Here is a 16,173-nt window from a genome sequence, read left to right as displayed (position 1 = left end):
GCATTAGCAGTACTAAGGCAGTCACTCTTTACTTGAAATTAAGTTCTTTTCCATTCCATAAATACAAATTATGTTTTTATTTTGTATGCATTGTACAGTATTGGATATTCCAAGCTGCACTTCATTATTACTATAATTTCCTCTTTGTTCTCCTGGCAAATCTGATGACATTGGCCTGTGGTAGAATGGTACTGAGTAGCCTGTTAATGAAGGTGGGACAGTAGCAGGAATAACCACCAGCCACCCTTACAGATGATGAGAACTCCTTCTGTGGATTACTTTGTGCTCCCTACAGAAAGACGATTTTCCTTTGGCAAGAGGACCTTCCTTTTCATTACAAGAGCCTTCCACTGTTAGCTCAACAATAGTTCCCCCCTTGTTTGTGGCACTGGTACAGACACTTGATCTTTCTATTTCTGTACTGGGCTGGGTGGACACTTTCACAGCTTCTTTCTTCAGTCTTGTGGGACCTCTTGGAATTTGGTCTCATCTGCCTCTGAACAATCACTGAGAATTTCTAAGACAAGCCCATCCAACATCAGACTTTCAGAGGCGCCTTTTTTTCACCAACAGGACAAATCCTGTCTGTGGGCTTCTCATTTGTTGAATGAAAAGGGCAACATCAAATCAGATGTGTATGAGTCACTGTATGGAGTGAGAGCATCAGCCTCATTTTCCATAAAGGGACCATTCAAGGATACGTGAAGCCTAGTTTAACAAGTTCACTATCATTTGCATAGTAAGTCCTTCTTTAACTAGTGGTCTAGAATGATCAGGGTTTCTATTACCTTTCATTTTTAATCGCAGTAATAGCAAGGCTGATGTGAGTGGTCATATAAGACACACAGACATGAAGGAAGTCTTTCCAATTTCAGATGCCCAAGAAATCTGATCTGGAAATTTGATGCAATCTCACTAAAAAATGTAATATTCACAGGGTGCCAGGGAGCTTCTGGTCAGCCCCATTTCAGGTGATGGTGCAGCCAGGCAAAGGAGTTCCCTGTGTACCTTTATAAATAGACAGTAAGGCTAGTTATGTTCTTGAGGACAATGGGGTATCTCCGAAAGTCACAGCTGAATTTGTACAGTATAATCTCTTTAGCCATTTGACAAAAAAAAAAAAAAAAAAAAAAAAAAACCAAAACCAATACCAAAACCAAAAAACCCCCTTGATGTGCTTCTCTAATTTGCTAAGGTGTCAAGGCAAAAACAACTTCTTTTGAAATCAGTAAAGCTGGATGTGGTGGTGCACACCTTTAATCCCGGCCCTCAGGGAGGCAGGCAGATTGCTGAGTTTGAGACCAGCCTGATGTACAGAGTCCAGCGCAGCCAAGACTACCAGAGAACCAAAAGCAAACCAAACCAAAACAACTAAGAAACCAATGAATACTGTTTTGAACTAAACTCATGGGTTTGATGAGAAAATCAAGGACATCATACAAGGATAGGGTTCTTCACTGCACATTAGGATGGCCAGAAGTAGAGGAAATGGCTGCTGGCCATATCAAGAAGCACAGAAGCAACAGGAGATGATGGTGAATGAGGTGTAATTGAAATAGAAGGAAATGGCTGAATTCCAGCCATGGATAAGTCAGGTTCTATTGGTGATGAACTGAAAATCAATGTTTTGATTTTGGATAAATCATAAAATTCCTCATGTGTCCAGGCATATTGGTGTCCATATACATTCTGAATTTTAATCTGAACTCAAATGGTGCAGCCACTGTCCAATAGACCTTTATTCCATTTATTTGCCTGCAGCAACTTTTATTCCATCCAGCAAAGCCTAAAAACACTGGTAGTTCAGGAAACCTAAAACTAGAAACTACATTCTTTGAAAATTGCCATTTTATCCCTCTTCCCCAGAGGCTCCTTAGCCAGCATGACCTCCAACTCCTGTAACATCCTGAACTGAGTGCCATTAGAGATCTGCCAGCGCTATATATTTTTAAACAATAACTCTCCTTCTTTTAACTTAGCAATTTCTACTGCTACTTTTTTTAACACCTAATGCTACATCATTTTTGTTTGTTTCCCTTTCCCATGAAAAATGTCCATTGCTGTCCAGGTGTAATCTCTGTATACAAAAGATAGAAGGAAGTTCAAGGTCATCTTAAGTTACAGTAAGACCCTACCTTAAACAAAACCAGACCAAAGGTCCATTGAAAAACTAGTTATTTTTTTGAAAAACAAACAAACAAAGACCAGACAGCTTGTACAGGGGGTGTGTATGTGTGCCTGCACATGGAAGTCAGGGGTTGACATCAGGTGTCTCTCAATTGCCCTCCACCTTATTTTTTGAGACATGCCCTTACTGAACCTAGTACTGACTGACTTAATGGAGGCTAGCCTGTTGGCAAACCCCAGGGACTTTCCTGCCTTGTCTCCCAGAGCCGAGACAGCAGGTGCTGACTACCACAGCTAGCTTTAGCTTGGGCGCTGGGGATGCGACAGAGGTCCTCATGCTCTGCAGGAAGCATCTTACTCATTAAGCGTCGGCCCAGCCCCAACTAATAGTTCTTAATCTGAATAATTCTCTCAAAATCTGGGAAACTCAGGAGGAACATTCTCTTAACTGTTTAATGAAAGACCGTGAGAGTTCCTTAGAACAAAGGGAACTGAGTCTAGTTTCGTGGGTGATGATTTTACTGAGAAAACTAACAACAGACTTAGTGAATGTTATTGACTAAAGGTCCTAAACTGTTTAAAATATATATTGCCTCTTATACATCTGTCACACTCTAGGACTTTACCAACACTGCTTCCTTTACTTCAGCACACCCACTCTAAGTTTCATTTTGTATTAGCTAAACAAGGATATCTTCACCTTGAAGGCATGTACACTCACCCACACAACTCTCATTTCTTTCTTTATGCTAAAGAGATAATGTTCAAAAATTCAATGTTTTACTAAGTTAGCAACAATATTTACACAGTGTTTTCTGTTTCCAGGCACAACTGCTGTCACCTTGAAAGTTCTATTTGTACCTCCACTTTGCAGATGAATAAACTGAGGCATGGACCTAAGTACATATTATACAGGGAAGATAGGCACACAGCCAGAATGTGAACCCAGCAAGTCTTTTCTTTAGAATCTGTGCATTACACTACTATGCTACCTCACCAACCACATACCTTTTTCTCGTACTTTGCTGACTTAACAATGATTCTGAAAGGACACCAGCTCTCCTTCCTTCCCTCCTCCCTACTCTTTTCTCCCTCCATGCCTCCCTCCTCCTCTTTGGTCCTGGGGATCAAACTCAAAACCTCAAGCATTTCAGACAGACAAACTACTGCTGTAATTACAGGACTGCTATACCTGTAATGTAGGACACAAACTTTCATTCTTTTGATCCTTATCTCTTACAGTCAATTAAATATAATTAATAACTACACCCAAGGGCTACTTCTTCTGAACACTTGGAAAACTCTCCCAAAAGCTGTGGGAGCCAAAACAAATTTTAAAAATTTTGTACTTATACAGGCAACTAATGACTGCTGAGAGAGGGAGAACTAGTTTCTCCCAGGGATAAAAGCCCTAGTCAGTTATTCAACACCAAGTCCTGAAATCATATACATACAAGGAACACCAAAGTAACGCAGTAGGTTGTATTTATGTATTTATATACTGATGTATTCATATATATTATGAGAAAGGAAAAGAGGCCACCAGTTTGAGAGGGAGTTGGGGTGGAGGTGTTAGAAAGAAGAGGCAAGGGAGGATCTAGAGTGAGAAAAGGAAAGGGGGGATGATGTAATTAGATTTTAATTAAAATTAAAAAACTGAAAATTGCAAATAAAATGAAAAGAAGAAAAAACTAAAAAAAAAAGAAAAAACTAAAACTAAAAATAAAATATGGGTAATAAAAATTTTGTAGTTGTACAGGAAACAAAAATGATTCACAAATTACAAGTAATTTTGAAATAAACATTATAAGTCCTCTCTAAACTCAGCATCAAAACAGTTGGCAACTGTTATCAAGATTCATACTACTTTTTATATTTGCACTCAAATAAAAATCAAAGACCAACTAGTTAACTATTAATTTTTAATTATTAATGTTTTTTGGCCCTTCTTTTTATTTCCTACCCATTTAATGAGCAAAAACATAAAAGGAGACAAAACAATAAAAGTATGGCTTATAAAGCCAAGGAAATGTCACGCAGCTTTACCACAACCATGAAGACACCCCATAATATGTAAGAATGGCTCTAGGATACTTGATGAAGGAAGAAAGATGGAGTAGATTATATAATTCGTTATAAAAAGATTTATACATGAAAAGATGATGAAAGTGGGAGGACCCCAATATATAAAACAGCATATACAGCAGTGAGAATGAAGATTCTTTTCTTTTGGTTTAACCTTTTCTATACTGAATTATGTCTAGAACTTACCACAACTTAGTATAAAAACTGAGCCAGAATAACAGCATTTCTTTTCTTTAATTTTGTTGTTATTTACTTTATAATTCCTCTGTAGTTGTAACAAACATTTGCAATTCCACATACCTGGCACTCGAGAGATCATCTGGCATAAGTCAACACTTAGAGCAGCAGCCCTTTGTAAGAGGTAGCCCCAGGAATGCATCTGAATCTCATACCCTAGCAGAATATCAGGGTCATACCTAGAGAAGAAAAACAAAACATCAGAGCACGCAACATTACAACATTTGTACCTTTGCACAGAAGAACCCTTGTTCTCATGGTGGAGGGGACAAAAATCAAAATCTCTACTCCATAGTGGCCATTCTATAATGCGAAGGGATGCATCAGTGGTACCTATAGAATGATTGCTGTAAAATAACTTGGAATAGGTGATTATAGCAGCTAATTTATTTTCTAAAATGAGCTTAATTTTACTAAGACTGTATTTTTTCTACGTTTTTTGGCAAAGAGGCTGATGAAATCTGGGGTGAGAGACAATTACTCCTGGAGTGAGGGCATGACTGAGAATATGATGTGGATGGGAAAGGGTGAAGTGTGAGACACGTGTGGGTGTGGTTAGGATAAAGGTCATCCAGGTCACTGACGAGTCATTTTTATGTTTCTTAACCTATCCAGTCTTTAAATAGTGTTCATGCTGAGAAAGAAAATAATTAAAACACATTCTTAGTGATTTTAGTGTTGCCTTGGTTCTCACACAAAGTAATGCTTAAGAAATGACAGGTTTGTGTTCTGAAAGAATGGCAATTCAGTTGAGTCATAGATTAAAATATTGAGAGTGAAATTAATGAAGGAAAGTAAGCTTGAGAACCTCAGAGAAAGGGCACTTTTTGTCATTATAGAGTCGTTGTGGGAAGCTGAGCTGACAACCCACATCAAATTTAGGAGTTACTTTGTGGCTCCTTTTAGGGCCCTCTATGTGGTGACTGTCATGAAAATATTACTGGTCACAGCACAAGAGCACAAGTTTTCAAAGGGAAAACTATAGGGAAGAGAGAAACTGATTATAGTTATGTTTTGAGAGTAAAATCTACAGTAGCTCTATAAAAAAAAGCCCTTAAAACCACTTTAATAAGCTTATTTGTGTCTATATGTTTCACTTGTATTATTTACTTGTATTATTTACTTTTATATCATCATTACTAGCTATATACATGCTAGGCAAGTACTCCACTACTGATCTACATTTTTAGCCCCTTGTTATTTTTGAGACGAGAGTCTTACTATATAGCTCAGGCTAGTTTCAAACTTCCAATCCTCCCACTTTCACCTACCCAGTGCTGGGTTTACAGGAGTAAGCCATCATGCCTGGTTTGTTCTCACTGATTTTTATATAGGATTCCATCACACAGATAAATACTGACTATGTGACTAATAGACACTAAGATATTAGTTTTACATGCATTAACATATTTTATGAGTTACTAATTTTTCAGATGCAGACAATTAAGATTACAGAGCTATGTAAAGTGTTTAAGACAGAAATACAGTGCTAGATGACACCAAAGTCTGCGTTGAGTAATTACTTACAAATGGGATGAAAGAATGAGATATTATTCTTATTGTATCTTTAAATTAAAATAATTTTGTTTAAAATAACTTCCATAAACTCTCACAAGACTTTCAATGAAGATCAACTATTAAAGTAAAAAAGAATAAAACAAATTCAAAATACTACTGAAAAGGTGGCTATCTTCCAACGTAGAAACTTATTTAAATGAATAACACAACTAAATTTTTATACAAATCCCCATTACTTCAAAACTATAGAAAAATCATCTTAAAATCCAACTGTGAAGCTAGAACCAATTATTATTCTTTATTCCCTTAATTGTAAAAACAACATTGCTTTTGCTATACCTTACATGATGGGAACAGGAATGCTGACAGGAGCCTCAACACAATACCCTTTGTAAGGATGATTATATACTTCCAAGGGCCCTAGACATGATTCTCATCCTTTTATATCTTGTGTCATCTGCCTCAACAAGAAAGAATGAACAAGGAAGGTGGAAAAATCAGAGAATATTAGATAATACCTCTTTATTATATTTGTGATTTCTTGAAAGAGTGCCTTCTCATCAGCAGCATAGGTAACTTCTAGTCCTGTAATTCCAGATCTGATAAGTAACGGGGTCTGACATCTGATATCTAAGGAATAAAATGTTTATGTTAAATAACATTTTATCATGTAATATTACATAAAAGTAATTAGTTTTTACTTTTGAGTAAAAGAATATTAAATTTAAGAAAATTTTCTTAAATGGTTTTTCTCATGTAACACAACTAAAATCCAAGTTTTACATTCATTTATTCCCAAGCAATAACATATCATTTGCAAAGAAAATTGCTTTATCTATATTCTTTATTTTCCTAGGATAAAGTTTTGCTTAGCAGAGAATATTTTAATCATATGTATGCTAGAAAATGGTTAATAAACATCTCTTCAAGAAAAAAATCTTGAATGCTTCTTCATTTCCATTATGTAAAGTCATCCCACCATGGTTAATTTCAAACTACTAATGCTGACTCATGAAAAATTCAAGAAAATTCAATGATTGGCTTGTTAGCTGGTACTGGCAATGATTAAACACCAGATTCTTAATGGCTTTCTTCTATATTAAATCTTCCTCAGGGAACTCAAATAATTTGCAAGAGTTACCTTTAAAAGGTCAGAGAAATACCTGCATTTCTTAAAATGCATATATGGCATATGAAGAACCTCTGAACCAAAAGTACATTTACTTGGGAAGACATATAAACAGAAAATATGATACCCCACAAAATATTACTGTACAGTTGTTAACAATGTTCTAAAGCAAACATCCTCTATTGGCACCAAAATAACTGTAGATAATGAAGAATGTTTACCCACGCTAACAATACATGATTACTTTGATTTGTTGTGAATAGTCATGTGTTAGAGATTTTAATAGGATCTTTGTGTCATGGGGTGTCTGATTTTTCCTCGCCTGTGGTGCTGAGGAAAACCCAGAAGCCTAACACAAGCTCTATCTACCCACCTCCAGTCTACTTGTGCTTGGAATAATTAAAGTAAGAATCACAAATCAAGAAAGGCGTTATGTAGAGCTTCCTCCTCCAACCTCAGCCAACATTAGAAAGGAGTCTTCCAGCTTTTTTCTAACAGTCAGCCTAAGCCATACATGGTGGCTGGAATATGCCAATAGTCCAAGCACTTAGGAAGTAGAGGCAGGAGGATCAAAGTTCAAAGCCAGCCTCAGCTACAAAGGTGGTACAAGTCAATCCAAGCTATGTGAGACCCTACCTGTCTTTCTCCTACCCAATTCAATACAGAAGCACATCATTAATAAAAATGAATGGTACCTTGATGGGTGACAGTCTTGTCTTTGTCAATCACTATCACTCCCGTGAGTTCTGTTTTCTCTGTGTCTGGGAGTGGAGTGTCCGATGAAATGCAGTAGAACAGGGCACAGATCGGGTCAAACTCAGGGTCTGGCTGTAAGTCTCTTCTAGTTCGAGCATGCAGCTCCACACTGATTAAGGTAAGATTTTGTACCTATCAAAGGAAATTAAAAATTATGCTTAAAGGGTTTTGTCTCATGATTATTCGAAGAAGTACTTTTCACTAAGACTCTGAGGAGACTAGCTGGGTGAGGTAGTACATGCCTGTAACTCCAGCACTCTGGGAGGCAGAGGCAGTGAATCTCTGTGGGTTCGAGGCCAGCCTGGTCTACAAAAAGAGTCCAGGACAACCAAGGCTACACACAGAAACCCTGTATTGAAAACCAAACCAAACTAAACCAACCAACCAAACAAAAACTCTTGAGGAAAGACAAATAAGTAAAAATATAAAAATATGGACATAAAAGACAAAGTCACAGGGCTGGAGCGGTGGCTCAGTGGACTGCAGCACTGATTGCTCTTCCAGAGGTCCTGAGTTCAATTGCCAGCGACCACATGGTGGCTCATGACCATCTATAAAAGGGGTTCTGATGCCCTCTTCTGACACGCAGTAAGAGCACTCAAACATTAAAAAATAAGAAGAAAATAAATTAATTAATTTGGCTGGGTGGTGTTGGTAACGTACGCCACTAATCTTACCCTTCTGGAGGCAGAGGCAGGTGGGTCTCTGTGAGTTCGAGGCCAGCCTGGTATACAGAGCAAGTTCCAGGACAGCCAGGGCTCTTACACAAAGAAACCCTGTTTCAAAAAACCAAAATTAAAATAAAAATAAAATAAAAAGACAAAGTCACAGTTTAATAGCCCATAAGTTTATTAAACTTAAGATTTTGCTTCTAAAATTAGATTAACTCATGTTCTTATTTCAAAAAATGCTCGGGCTGTCACTTCTCAATGGCAACACTTAAAAAAGTATTTGTTTAAAATATATGTGGTGTTTCTTAATCTCTGTTTGAGAGAATGATTAGCTCAGCTGCTTATCCACATTCAAACCAGTTTGTTACGTTTCACAGTCAATTGCATCAGAGATATACCTTTAAACTAAAAACAGAAAATTTTTTTTAGTTGAAAGTTCATACTAACCTATTATCTAATGATTACCTAAATTTAGACCTTTGTACATATTGAGTTAATTTTTTTAAGTTTTAATTTTACCTTAAAAAATTAAAAGAACTGTTTTGGATGCAACAAATACTAAGTCATTTTATTGGACTAATGTACACTTTCACTGGCATTCAACACATAGTGAATCGTTTTCACACTTAATATTTGTTAATAAAAACCTCTCAATTGTAATTCTTAGTTTCCTTTTAAAATTGAGACAAAAAATGGCACAATAGAGCACCCCTGTAATCCTAACCACTCAGGAGGCTATAGCTCACAAGCTCAAATCCAGCCTGGGAAACACAACAATATTCTGCCTCTAAAAAAAAAAAGTAAAAATACATTAAAATAAATCAACATAGTACAGAAAACAAAATTTGGCCAGGATTCATAATTACATGGTATATGCTACCATATGCATACAGCTGTAACTGGAAAAGAAAGACTATTTGTAGTCTCCTCATAATTACTCAGATCATATAAGTTAGCAATGGATTTGTAGTTATAATCCACGCAAGCTAATGAAGAATGTAAGTGTACAACTTCCATTAGTCACAGGTAGAATTTGGCAAATCTTTTTGAAGTACAATTTAGGAGTATTTATTCAAATGTAAAATGCACATATTCTTTAACCAAGCAATTCTACTCCTGAGACATTATATTGTAAACTCATTCATTTAATCAAATGTAAGTAGAAGTTCACTTGAGAGCAAGAGTACGAAATAACCTGAATATTTAGATGGAAGTTTAGTAAAGAAGTTAGTGCCATAAAAATCATGTATCTTAATAAGGAGACATCACTATAACATACTAGAGCCACTGGATATAGTCCCTCATATATGTAAAAATGCAAGCACATGCCCAGGAAATTTCTAAAGAGGCATTTCCTTCTGGGGAAGGAAACTGCCAGCCTGGTGAGGGATAGAGGCTTACTTCAACATGTTTATCTTTTTGTCCTGATTAAGATTTTATACATACCTGTAATACGAAAAATACTAATTATGTATATAAGAGGAGGCACAAAAAATAATAATCAAAATCACATTCCTCAGAACTACATATTGCAGTTTTTTTTATAACACACACACACACACACACACACACACACACACACACACAGTAAAGTTGTGAGTTAGGGGAAAGATTATACTTATTTTCATTTACCAGGAATCAAGCCCACAGTCTCACACACATTCAGCAAGAACTCTAAATACTACTAAACTACTACTACTACTAAATATTCATAGTCTAGGAACCTTGTGTGTGTCTATGTGTAGAGGGTATTCCCTTGTATATGTTACAAGTAGATGTTGGGTATCTTTCTCCATTGCAGTCCATCTTCTTTTCTGAGATAGGGTTTCCTGCTGACTTTGAGCTCATTCACTTACAAGACTGGATGGCCTCGGAATGCCAGGGGTTCTCCTTTCCTTACTTCCGGGTTCAGGGATCCTATACTGCAGATACTGCCACACTGACACTTACAGGTGGGTGCTGGGGCTCTGGATCAGCAAGCATTTTAGTGGCTGAGCCATCTCCCAAGCATCCCCACAACCAGAATTTTGACTTGGAAATGCACACCCTACAGGAGTTATTGTTAGTAAGATACATTAACTTAGTGAACACAAAATTGTAAGTGGAAAACCTCTCTCCTAAAGCTATATAAGACAAAATAACCAATTTAATTAGGAAAGATGAACAAGTATAAAGGGTAGAGAGAAGACTTGTAAAGACAATTTTAGGTCAAAATATTCTTCAAGACTAATTTCGTTATTAGAAATTTCACATGTAAGTTTTGACTTTCTTCTGGAGATTTAAAATTCACTGCTGCTGTGAAGGGTGTGGTTTAAAGCAAACAGTAAAGAGTGAGCTGGATAGGGCGAGAGAGAGGGAGGTGAGGAAATGGAACAACATTCCTTCTTTCTTTGCGGACAACTGACAGCAGAAGGAAGATAATGAAAGTATAATGAACAACATTTCCAAGAGCAAATATACAGTAGAAGGTTCATCTCTTGTTTTGACCACTGGGCAGGGACTAAAAATTTGTCCTGAAGCATGGTGGTGCATGCTTTATTCCTAGCAGAGGCTGAGGCAGGGACAGTGGATCTCTGCGAGTTCCAGGTTAGCCTGGTGTATAGAGGGTGTGTCAGGACAGCCAGAGCTACACAGAAAAACAAAAACATTTCAAAAAATTTGGCTTGCCAACAATCAGTACCATATCATTGACTAATTTTAACTTTAAAGTGTTAAACAATTCTAAAACTTGGCTGTGCAGAACATGCATATAACAATTAAAATTATGTTTTTTTAAATAAAAAGAAAATAAGCAAAAGTAACAAGGTTTTCTACAGGCTATACAGATGGCTCAGTGGTTAATAGAGCTTGCTGCACAATAATGAGCACCGGAGTTCAGACCTTAGCATCTACACAATATCCTCGGCATCCTGCAAACACTAGTAACTCAGCTCAGTGGGATCTCATGTCTTTTTCTGGACTCTGTGGGAGTCTGCACATACTAACACCAAAACAGACAGACACATACACACACAAGCATACGTATGTCCAAATAAATGAATTTTTTAAAAAAGTCTTTTTGCTAAGGTCTAGCAATTTTGCCTTAATAAATATTTTTCTTATTTTTATTGCTAAAGTCTCTCTCTCTCTCTCTGTGTGTGTGTGTGTGTGTGAGTGTATAGATCAGAGGACAACTTGTGGGAGTTTGTTCTCTTCTCCCATCATGTGAGTTTCGGAAACTGAAATCAGGTTGTCAGGCATGGTGGCAAGTGCTTTTACTGAGTAAACCACCTTGTCAGCCCAATAATTATAGTTACACACACACACACACACACACACACACACACACACACACACACACACAGACTTCCTTTGATTTTTAATTGTGGGCATTTGATGTATTCCTGAGTTTATCGGGATTCAGGTCTTTGGTACATAGCACTGTGGGGATCTAGTGACCTCTTCTGGTCTCCCTGGACATCAGGCACACACACACAATACTCTTTAGCATGCAGACTAAACCACTTGATATATATTTATGTTAGGTATGTGCCTATCAGTTAGGTATGTGCTTTCAGTTTCTAATCCATACTGCAACTAATTTACATTTTGGTAAGAAAGTGTCCTAGTCTTCAGCATACATGGTTTGTAATGTAAAAGGCAAGTACTTTGTGCAGTCTCTGTAAACCATCATTTTCTTCTCTTTTATGGAAAACTAATCTATGAAGACAACCAAACAGAAAATAAAAACTACAACTGAAATATGACACAACACTTCAGAACAATCACATTTTTAAAACAGATTTTAAAAATCTATTTTCCAGAAATCATGAAAAATGCAGGCAAATGGCAGGAACTAGAAATGATCATTCTGAGTAAGGTAACCCAGAAGCAGAAAGATGCACACGGTATATATTCACTCATAAGTGGATATTAGACATATAAGATAAACATACTAAAATATATACTCCTAAAGAAGCTAAACAAGAAGGAAGACCCTAGGGAAGATACTCAATCCTCAGTCAGAAGGACAAATGAGATAGACATTGGAAAGAGAAGATAGGGAACAGGACAGGAGCCTACCACAGAGGACCTCTGAAAGACTCTACTGATCGAGGTTATCGAAGCAGAGGCTGAGACTCATAGCCAAACTTTGAGCAGAGTGCAGGGAATCTTAGGAAAGAAGGGGGAGATAGAAAGACCTGGAGGGTACAGGAGCTCCACAAGGAGACCAACAGAGCCAAATAACTGAGCCGTGGGAGCCCTACAGAGACTGACACTCCAACCAAGGACAATGCATGGAGAGGACCTAAAACCCCAGCTCAGCTGTAGCCCATAGCAGCTCAGTCTCCAAGCATGTTCCCCAGTAAGGGGAGCAGGGGCTTTCTCTGGCATGAACTCAGTAACAGGCTCTTTGATTACCCCCCCTGGGGGGTGAAGCCTTGCCAGTCCTGATGAGACCTGATAGGCTAAAGTCAAATAGATGGGGAGGAGGACAGCCCCATCAGTGGACTAGGGGAGGGGTGTAAGGAGAGAAGACGGAGGGAGGGTGGGATTGGAAGGAGATGAGGGAGGGGGCCACAGCTGGGATACAAATTGAATAAACTGTAATAAATAATAAAGAAAGAAATCAAAAAAGCAAAAACAAAACAAAAATATAAAATTCTAAGAATATAAAAATATTTTCTAATTTAATTTCTATAAACTAAATTTTGGTTATTAATTTTGCATTGGTTGTGAAATTATAAATCAGTCTCAGCAACTGACCAATATTTACACTTTTTTCTATTTTACACAAATACAACAAAATGAAGATCAATGAAGAAAATTAACATATTTCCTGGTTATAAAATTCTCCTACTTGTCCTATGGACAAATCCTGATAGTTAAGCACAGTGTGCGCAACCTTAATGTCGCAGTTTTACCTCATGTAAAGCCTTTGCCTCTTGTAAGTTCTGTATGCTGACTTTGAAACCGTAGGTATTGTTTAAGGATGGTCCATCAATCTGAGAGGTTTCTTTCTTCGGAGTATTTACTGCTGAAAACTGATTCTATTAAAAAAAAAAAAAAAAAGACAACCCCCCCAAAAAAAACATGAGCAGACATTCTTTCTTTTTATTATTCTCACTTAGACAATATTTTATTCACTTAGTAATAAATATGATAAACATAAGGGTTCTCTTTCAGTTTAAGAAACAAGTTTTTAACATTTACTTTAAGAACTGCAGAAGTATGACACAAGCCATGTGCTGACATTTGAGCTTACAAGTCCCAAACACTAAGAGCAGTAGTTAGCTGACACTTGCACTACAAGGGTATTTATCTTGACCTTTCCTGAGAGAAAGACTGAGTAATTCATATATTTACAACCGCATGGCTAAAGTCCATCCATGGCACGAAAGTCTGTATAGTATCCAATGCTGCACATAGGAAAAACATCCTTCAAGCATTTACAATAGACACTTGCTGCTTCAGCTACTCTTCTCTTCCCCCTTTCTTCCTTTTTTAGACATGCCTCACTCTATATCCCTAGTACTCATGGTGATCCCTCTCCCTGTCTGACTCCCCAGTGCTGGGATTATATGTCAGTCAGTATATCCAGTTCTCTCTTTTTAAAAGTACCTTTTCTGCTATTTAAGTACAGTAAACATTTCCTCTAACATGTTGATTTATGTTTACAATTTACTGTTAATTGTTTTTAATATCAATAGGTCATAATTAAAGTCTTATAGATGAAAGTTTGTAGTATAATCTCAACAAATACTAAACGATATCTTATATGTAATGATTTCTTATGAGAAGTAGCTAATTTGGAAGTGAGTTCTATCATTTATTTCCAATGACAATATCTAGTGCATTTCTTTCACATAACCTTATTCTGTCAATTAAGTACTATCACATCTTCAGTATTTGAATAAGGACAGTTATAATTTCTCAATTTCAATAGTAAATAATGCACTTTCTTTGTAACATAGTGAAGAAATTAAAAATTAAGTTACAGTTGAAAAAAAGTTTCTGGTGGGATCAAAGATCACTTATTTAGCTGGACAGTGGTGGCACATGTCTTTAACTCCAGCATTAGGGAGGCAGAAGCAGGTGGATCTCTGTGAGTTCAAGGCTAGCTTGTCTACAGAGTGAGTTCCAGGATAGCCAGGGCTTTACAGAGAAACCTTGTCTTGACATACAGAAGAAGAAAAAAGAAAAAGAACTCATTTAAGCTCTGCTGTGATTGGACCGTTTTGATTCATCCAGTTAGCAGCTAATGTATGTGTATCCTCATAATCCACATTTTGGCTAGCATATTCACTTTCTCTGTAATATTTGTATTTACACATAAGAATCTTTTATATCCCAACAATTTAAAAAAAACTAAAGAAAAATGTAATTTCTTGTTGTTTCAAAGATGTGTAAATAATGATGCAAAAAAAAAAAAATAGTGGAAAAATGAAGTCCAGACACAGTTTGAACTGTCTGAGGTGCTGTGGATGTTTAGCATAGTTACCTTCACTTGTGTTGTCAGGAGTACTCTCCTGAGACTGTCAGTGTCACCGCCTTTCTTATTACAGAACTTCTGGGTTTTTGGTTCTGTAGAAAGAAAATTTCATTTATAACTTGTACATCTGCTTCTGTTTTGTAAAACAAAATTTGTTATTTCAAACACTTAAATATCATTTGTGAATACTATTCTATACATTTTTTCAGATTTCACAATTAAAAATGAATTTAATTAAAATCTCTAATCTCCATAAAATACTTCAAGATTTTGCATTTTAAAATAAGCACTTTTATGTTTTCTCAAACTGAGTTTTATAGCTTAGTCATTATCCTTGGGGATAATTCACTCAATTATCACATATTTATGATGAGGAGGGAGAACATAATGTAGGCATAAGGTTATTGTGTAATTCAAATGCTGATTTCTGTACCCCCCCATCTGACTGTAAGCTTTGTTCTGGGAATCTCCTGTCTCAATGTTGTATAAACACTGCTCCCCAACTGTCCCCTGACATGCCAACAAAGCAGCTTATAGCCAATCACTGAGCAGGGGAGAGAATAATGCCATCCATGGGAGGAGGAATGAGAAGAGGAAGTAGGGTACTCAGCCATGGAGGTCAAAGAGATATCAAAAAAAAAGGCACTGAACAGGAAAGCTACAAAGTGTTAAGTATCTCTGGGATATACGACAGAAGGAAACCAAATTAGCTTAGAGGGTTAAGAATAGAGCAATAAACTGTTCAGTTATTGTGTTCTGAAGCTTATTATTAAACAAATATAAGAGTCTCAACTGTTTGTGTAATAGCCAGGTTAAAAGAGAAACTGAGAAACAAACACAGTTTTGCAAAAATAACCTTAACAACATAAAGTTTCTTCTCTGTTCTAGAGAGAACATAAATTCACCACACATTCATAAAAGTGAAATTACCATGGTTCTCCTTATCTGTATAGGCTATGTTCTGAGACCTCTGAACAGTAGATAACTGTGGATAGTACTGAATCCTATAGATACTATTTTTTTTGCTATACCCAATTACTGTGTATAATAATAGCTTTTAATTTATAAATTAGGCACAGTAAGATTAACAATACACAGTAATCAAACAGAATTACAATAATATACTATAATAAGATATGAATGTTATCTCTTTCTCAAACATTATTTTTTTCATCTTT

At 36.6% G+C, this 16,173-nt stretch overlaps 1 protein-coding gene across 4 annotated transcripts in view; it reads right to left on the bottom strand.

Annotated features, from left to right (window-relative positions):
• The window catches only part of Rev3l (REV3 like, DNA directed polymerase zeta catalytic subunit), a 133,053-nt gene that overhangs the window by 31,882 nt on the left and 84,998 nt on the right, over positions 1-16,173 (bottom strand). For all 4 annotated transcript variants that reach the window (XR_009587958.1, XM_060373348.1, XM_021657208.2 and 1 more), the window contains exons 15-19: positions 15,005-15,087; positions 13,428-13,553; positions 7,792-7,984; positions 6,486-6,597; positions 4,513-4,628 (exon numbers count right to left, since the gene is read on the bottom strand). Coding sequence is in view for 3 of the 4 variants with exons in the window: in XM_060373348.1 (XP_060229331.1) it covers positions 4,513-4,628; positions 6,486-6,597; positions 7,792-7,984; positions 13,428-13,553; positions 15,005-15,087 (630 nt within the window). In the remaining variant the exon portion in view is untranslated. The remainder of the gene's footprint in view (positions 1-4,512; positions 4,629-6,485; positions 6,598-7,791; positions 7,985-13,427; positions 13,554-15,004; positions 15,088-16,173) is intronic.

The sequence above is a fragment of the Meriones unguiculatus genome, chromosome 20 (genome assembly GCF_030254825.1).
Source record: "Meriones unguiculatus strain TT.TT164.6M chromosome 20, Bangor_MerUng_6.1, whole genome shotgun sequence".
Taxonomy (NCBI): Eukaryota; Metazoa; Chordata; class Mammalia; order Rodentia; family Muridae; genus Meriones; species Meriones unguiculatus.
This window is presented reverse-complemented; position numbering and strand designations above follow the sequence as displayed.